The sequence below is a fragment of the Mandrillus leucophaeus genome, unplaced genomic scaffold (genome assembly GCF_000951045.1).
Source record: "Mandrillus leucophaeus isolate KB7577 unplaced genomic scaffold, Mleu.le_1.0 Scaffold71, whole genome shotgun sequence".
In the NCBI taxonomy this organism is placed as follows: domain Eukaryota; kingdom Metazoa; phylum Chordata; class Mammalia; order Primates; family Cercopithecidae; genus Mandrillus; species Mandrillus leucophaeus.
The window spans coordinates 1,903,565-1,910,638 of record NW_012107697.1 but is presented as its reverse complement, the minus strand read 5'-3'; the positions used below and the strand labels follow the sequence as shown (position 1 = coordinate 1,910,638).

At 46.4% G+C, this 7,074-nt stretch overlaps 1 protein-coding gene and 1 pseudogene across 2 annotated transcripts in view; one reads left to right on the top strand and one right to left on the bottom strand.

Moving 5' to 3' along the window:
• The window catches only part of CCDC84 (coiled-coil domain containing 84), a 24,813-nt gene extending 17,978 nt beyond the window's left edge, over positions 1–6,835 (bottom strand). The window contains exons 1-3 of the mRNA XM_011965005.1: positions 6,650–6,835; positions 6,375–6,538; positions 5,859–5,957 (exon numbers count right to left, since the gene is read on the bottom strand). Of these exons, the coding sequence (XP_011820395.1) occupies positions 5,859–5,957; positions 6,375–6,538; positions 6,650–6,769 (383 nt within the window). The 5' untranslated portion in view covers positions 6,770–6,835. The remainder of the gene's footprint in view (positions 1–5,858; positions 5,958–6,374; positions 6,539–6,649) is intronic.
• Positions 1,389–2,019, top strand: LOC105528235 (annotated as a pseudogene). Its single transcript, XR_001004329.1, has one exon. The product of XR_001004329.1 is annotated as a 60S ribosomal protein L23a pseudogene (transcript).
• Positions 6,836–7,074: the final 239 nt, after the last annotated feature.

Sequence of the window (7,074 nt, the reverse complement as noted above, 5' to 3'; positions counted from 1 at the left end):
AGCATTCCTCCTGCCTCAGCCTCCCCAGTAGCTAACACTACAGGCAAATGTCACCATGCTTGGCTAATACAATTTTTTTTTTAGAGATGGGGTTTTGCTATGTTGTCCAGGCTGGTTTTAAACTCCTGGGCTCAAATGATCCTCTGTCTCAGCCTCCAAAAGTGCTGGAATTACAGTCATGTGCTACTGCAACTGAATTGCCTTTTTTTTTTTTTTTTTTTTTTTTTTAAGAGACATTCTTGCTGTGTTGCCCAGACTGGAGTGTAGTGGTGGGATCACAGCTGACTGCAGCTTCAACCTCCTGGGCTCAGGTGATCCTCCTGCCTTGGCCTCCAGAGTAAGTATGACTATAGGCTAGCCTTCAAAGCAGGTAGGACTATATACCCCACTAATCCACTAATCCAGATACCCTTTTTATTAAAAATCTGAAAATCAGGCCGGGCCCAGTGGCTCATGCCTGTAATCCCAGCACTTTGGGAGGACAAGGTGGGCAGATCATGGGGTCAGGAGTTCAAGACCAGCCTGGCCAATATGGTGAAACCCCGTCTCTACTAAAAATACAAATTAGCCAGGCATTGGGGTGTGTGCCTATAGTCCCAGCTACTCGGGAGGCTAAGGCAGAAGAATTGCTTGAACCTAGGAGGCGGAGGTTGCAGTAAGCTGAGATCGCGCCACTGCACTCCAGCTTGGGCAACAGAGCGAGACTCTGTTCCAAAAAAAAAAAAAAAAGGTCTGAAAATCATTATGGTATGTAATCTATCCTTATTATAGTGCTAAAATGATTTCTGATAAAATAGTTCCTAACTCAACTAGAACACTATGAAGAATGAAAGAATGAGCAGAGTACTCATGATGCCTTTGAGTAAAATCGAAACATACAGCGTGATCTAATTTCCAAACCAATAGGCAGTATTGTAATATTAAAGGAAAACTATTCCAATCACTTAGAAATACTTGCTAAGTACTGCTTTTTATAGTTATGACAACTGTTTTTTCTATGCATATGAATCAAGCAACCAAATATTTATAACCATGGAAATACCTGATTAGAAATATTTCTAACCTGGGCCAGGATCGGTGGCTCACGCCTATAATCCCAGCACTGTGGGAGGCCGAGGCGGGCGGATCACCTGAGGTCGGGAGTTCAAGACCAGCCTGAGCAATATGGTAAAACCCCATCTCTACTAAAATTACAAGAATTAGCTGGGCGTGGTGGTGTGGGCCTGTAGTTCCAGCTACTCAGGAGACTGAGGCAAGAGAATCGCTTGAACTCAGGAGGTGGAGGCTGCAGTGAGCCAAGATCATGCCACTCCAGCCTGGGCAACAGAACAAGACTCTGTCTACAAAAAAAGAAAAAAGGAAATATTTCTAATTATTGGCCAGGTGCAGTGGCTCACACCTGTAATCCAGCACTTTGGGAAGCCAAGTCGGGTAGATCATTTGAGGTCAGGAGTTTGAGACCAGCTTGGCCAACATGGTGAGACCCTGTCTCTACAAAAAAATACAAAAATTAGCCCCTTTTCACAACATGGCGCCAAAAGCTAAGAAGGAAGCTTCTGCCCCTCCTAAAGCCAAAGCGAAGGGTCTGAAGGCCAAGAAGGCAGTGTTGAAAGGTGTTTACAGCCACAAAAAAAAATCTGCACATCACCAGCCTTCCAGTGGCCCAAGACACTGCGACTCTGGAGGCAGTGCAAACATCCTCAGAAGAGCACCCCCAGGAGAAACAAGCTTGACCACTATGCTATTTATCAAGTTTCCTCTAACCACTGAGTGTCCCATGAAGAAGACAGAAGACAACACACTTGTGTTCATGGTGAATGTTAAAGCCAGAAAGCACTGGAAGAAGCTCTATGACACTGATGTGGCCAAGGTCAACACCCTGATTCGGCCTCATGGAGAGAAGAAGGCATATGTTTGACTGGCTCCTGATTACAATGCTTTGGATGTTGCCAACAAAATAGAGATCATCTCAACTGAATCCAGTTGGCTAATTCTAAATATATGTATATCTTTTCACCAGTAAAAAAAAAAATAATAAATTATCAAGGCCTGGTGGCTCATGCCTATAATCCCGGCTACTCAGGAGGCTGAGTCAGGAGAATTGCTTGAACCCGGGAGGCAGAGGTTGCAGTGAGCCGAGATCACACACCTGCCCTCCAGCCTGGACAACAGAGCGAGACTCCATCTCAAAAAAAACCCGAAATATTTCTTTTGGATTCTGAATGAAAATTTTCCTATGGGAGAAATCTTACTTCTTATGCCTGTTACAGTAGAATTCCCAAATGTACCATCAGAAAAAAGAAAAAAAAAACCTTATTTTTAAAAGTATACATAGAAATCTTTTTTCTAGGCTGGGTGTGGTGGCTCACGCCTGTAATCCTAGCACTTTAGGAAGCCGAGTCAGGTGGATCACTTGAGGTCAGGAGTTCAAGACCAGCCTGGCCAACATTTTGAGACCCCCTCTCTACTAAAATACAAAAATTAGCTGGGTGTAGTGGCACGAGCCTGTAATCCCAGCTACTTGGCAAGCTGAGATGGGAGAATCGCTTGAACCTGGGAGGTGGAGGTTGCAGTGAGCTGAGATTATGCCACTGTGCTCCAGCCTGGGTGACAGAGTGAGACTCTGTCCAAAAAAGGAACATCTTTTTTCTATTCTATCACCTCTAAACATTTTTACTGACCCACAAACTGGATCACACCAACTGGTTACACTAACTGATATGTGATCAGTTTCTTTTCCTTTTTTTTTTTTTTTTGAGGCAGTTTTTTGCTCTTGTTGCCCAGGCTGGAGTGCAATGGATGGCATGATGTCAGTTCAGTGCAATCTCTTGCCTCCCGGGCTCAAGCGATTCTCCTGTCTCAGCCTCCCGAGTAGCGGGGATTACAGGCATGAACCACCATGCCCAGCTATTTTTTGTATTTTTAGTAGAGATGGGGTTTCAGCATATTGACCAGGCTGGTCTCGAACTCGAACTCCTGACCTCAAGTGATCCTCCTGCCTCGGCCTCCCAAAGTGCTGGGATTACAAGTGTGAGCCACAGTGCCCGGCCATGTGATCAGTTTCATTAACTTCTCTAAAAACAAATTCATATTTATTTTTAGAGATGGGGTCTTGATACATTGCCCAGGCTGGCCTCAAATTCCTGAGCTCAAGCTATCCTCTTACCTCAGCCTCCTGAGTAGCTAGGACTACATGTGTGTACCACCACATCTGGCAGTTTCATTAGTTTCTTGATTATCCTTTAGGCATTCCTTTTTGAGAAAATAAGCAGATACAGTTGACTTTTGCACAGCACAGTTCGAACTGCACAAGTTCACTTGAAAAAGTTTTTGGAGATTTGCAATAATTTGAAAAAACTTACAGGTGAACCACATAGTCTAGAAATACGAAAAAAATTAAGAAAAAGGTATGTCATGAATGCATAAAATATATGTAGATACTAGTCTTTTATTATTTACTACCATAAAATACACAAATCCAGGCTGAAACAGGAGAATCGCTTGAACCTGGGAGGCAGAGGTTGCAGTGAGCCGAGATGGCACCACTGCACTCCACCCTGGGTGACAGAGCAAAACTCCCTCTCCAAAAAAAAAAAAAGGTTAAAATCTATCAAAACTTACACACAGAAACACAGACTGTACATGGTGACATTCGCAGTCAAGAGAAATGAAAATAAATGTAAAGATGCAATATTACATAACTGCATAAAATTACACTCCAAACTGTACAACTGTCACAATTTTGTAGCCACCTACTGCAGTGAACTCAAGTGTTGTGAGTATCTGCTTAAAACACAGTAATGCTGGTCATCTTGTAAGCAGTTGTCTCACCAGTAAATTGCATATTACAGTGAAAGTGATCACTCATGGTTCCTGCATATTTTTCAGTAATGTCATACCATTAACCTTGAATAGTAACGTGGAACCTATAGGAGGCGCCACTAGTGATGCCTGAAGCGCTCCCAAGAAGCAGAGAAAAGTCATGACATTACAAGAAAAAGCTGAATTGTTTGATAAGTACTGTAGATTAAGATCTACAGCTGCAGTTGCCCAGCATTTCAAGATAAATGAATCCATACACATTGACAAAACCCATGTGGAAAAAAAAGGGTGAGGGGTGAGCATGGTGGCTCACTTTGAAAGGCTGAGGTAGGCGGATTGCTTGAGCCCAGGAGTTCGAGACCAGCCTGGGCAACATAGCAAAACCCCATCTCAATTTTAAAAAGAATTTTTTTTTTTTTCCTTTTGAGACAGTTTCTATTTTCTGCCCAGGCTGGAGTGAAGTGGTGCAATCTTGGCTCACTGCAACCTCTGCCTCGCCAGGTTCAAGCAATTCTCCTGTCTCAGCCTCCTGAGTAGCTGGGATTATAGGCACCCACCACCACACCCAGCTAATTTTTGTATTTTTAGTAGAAATAGGGTTTTGCCATGTTGGCCAGGTTGGTCTCAAACTCCTGACTTCCCATGAGCCACCATGCCCGCCCCCAGAAAAATTTTTTTGGTCTAAAGGCAAAGAAAAAAATAACTAAATCCAGCCTAAGGAACACTGTAAAAAAAATAGGAGGAAATTCATGAAGCTATCACTGCACCTTGCATGCTTTGCACAATACCTTTTTGTCTTCATATTGAAAGCACAGCTTTTATGTGGGTACAGGGTTGTTAGAAAGGCCTACCTACAGCTTCTAATAGGATTCAAGAAACAGCAAAATCATTACATGACAAAGCAAAAGGAAGGTGAAGGATCTAAAGCTGGAGAATTTAATGCCAACAAAGGATGGTTTGATACTTTTAGAAAGAAGTTTGGCTTAAAATATGTCAAAACAGCAGAAGGGGCAGCTTCTGCCAACCAAGAGGCAGCAGATGAATTCCCAGATACCATTAAGAAAATCACTGAGACCAGGCATGATGGCTCACACCTATAATCCCAGCACTTTGGGAGGCCAAAGCGGGTGGATCACAAGTCAGGAGTTAGTGACCAACCTGGCCAACATGGTGAAACCCCATCTCTACTACAAATACAAAAATTAGCCAGGTGTGGTGGTGTGCGCCTGTAATCCCAGCTACTTGGGAGGCTGAGGCAGGAGAATCATTTGAACCCAGGAGGTGGAGGTTGCAGTGAGCTGAGATTGTGCCATTGCACTCCAGCCTGGGCAAAAAGAGCAAAACTGTGTCTCAAAAAAAATAAAATAGAGTTCAAAACTATTAAAAGTAGGTACTGGCTGAACAGCAGTTTCTTACAAACTATAAACAGCCTCTTCTAACGTTAGTATTCTCTGTGCCTCACATTTAAGTAGTTGACAATAGCCAACTTGGCCGGGCGCGGTGGCTCAAGCCTGTAATCCCAGCACTTTGGGAGGCCGAGATGGGCGGATCACGAGGTCAGGAGATCGAGACCATCCTGGCTAACACAGCGAAACCCCGTCTCTACTAAAAAATACAAAAAAAAAAAAACTAGCCGGGCGAGGTGGCGGGCGCCTGTAGTCCCAGCTACTCAGGAGGCTGAGGCAGGAGAATGGCGTAAACCCGGGAGGCGGAGCTTGCAGTGAGCTGAGATCCGGCCACTGTACTCCAGCCTGGGCGACAGAGCGAGACTCCGTCTCAAAAAAAAAAAAAAAAAAAACAGACAATAGCCAACTTTTAGTATTGTTCTCTATTTGCTAAATCCCATCCCCCAACCAAACCTCAAGAACTGTCACATTTTTGTGTCCAACATAGTACCTAGAATAAGAAGTGCTGTGAAGACAGTAGATACTTCGGAAGTCCCTCCTGAACTTTCCAGTTAATAGAGTAAGCTCCCATACCTGACAAAGATCCAGAGAATTCACTCTGCTACTTCATGTTCAATACCAGTGACTCACCGTACATAATCCTGGGGAGTGACCAGAAACTTCTCTTTCATTTGGATCTCAGCTTTGTTCTCCCACCAGAATTTGTTGGTTGCTTTCTTGTGCTCAGGGCTGAAAATGGAGAGGATAAGTAATCTCAGCTATAGATTATAAAATATTACTCAGATATTAAGCATTAGGTTTGTAATGCAAACTGACATCTGGGTTTCTGCCCGGGGCAGGGCTGAGAGAGGAACACTGTTACCATCTCTTCAAGATCTCGTGTCTCTTCTTCCCATAAAATTGTGAGAATCTGAGGGGAGGTTAGGAGCGGTAACCAAGTTGGCTTTCGCAGCCAGATCACCAGCACCACTTGGGACCGTGGCAGCATAGGACCCCTACCCTAAAAAGGCTGGCAGCACCTGTGAAGTGACTCAATCCATCCATCTTGATCAAATCACAAAAGCGCTCTTTTTGTCACCCACTCCAAACCCTCCTCCCGTATATGTATGCGTCTGTGCTGGAGCAGGCTCCCAGTTCGGCTCTCACCTGGCCAGATGCTCCAGCAGCCCCCCGTACAGCACCGTCAGGTTTCCATGGCTCAGGTGTTCCCGCACCTCACAGCCGCAGCACAGGCACCAGCAGCATCGCTCGTGTTCCGGCACGTAGCGCTCCACCTGAGCGGCGCGGATGGCCTTGCGGGCCGCCTCCACCTGCGGGAGAGAGACGAAGTAGAACTCCAAGGGGGGCACCCAAATCAACCCGCTCTGGCCTTCACCGACCTGCCCCGCACTCCCATCCCATCTCTAGCCTTGCCGCCGCACCTGGGGCAGGAGCCTCTCCAAAGCCTCCTTCAGCTGCCGCTGGTGCTTGCGGCTGTAGACGTGCCCGCGACCACAGAAGAAGGTCTGGCGGCACAGAGGGCAGCGCTGCGCCGGCGCCATAGGCGGGGGACCCGGTATCACCACCACCAGCAGCTGATCCTACGCCATCTGGCGGCCCCTGACCCCTGACCTCTGACCCTTCGGGGCGGGGCTAACCCAGCGGCCCCCAAGCGCCCAGCAGGCGTCACTGCAAGCCCTTCTGCGGCTGCGCAGACTCCTCCCAGGCCTCTGGTCCCGCCCAGGCACCAGCATTCCAGAGTCCCGCAGCTTAAGGGGGAAGGCGGCGCCATCCTGCAGATGTGCGGGGACGTGCGCCCTCCGCAGCGTGAGGCTCACAGGCCACACGCGACTCGGCATTGGCCAGG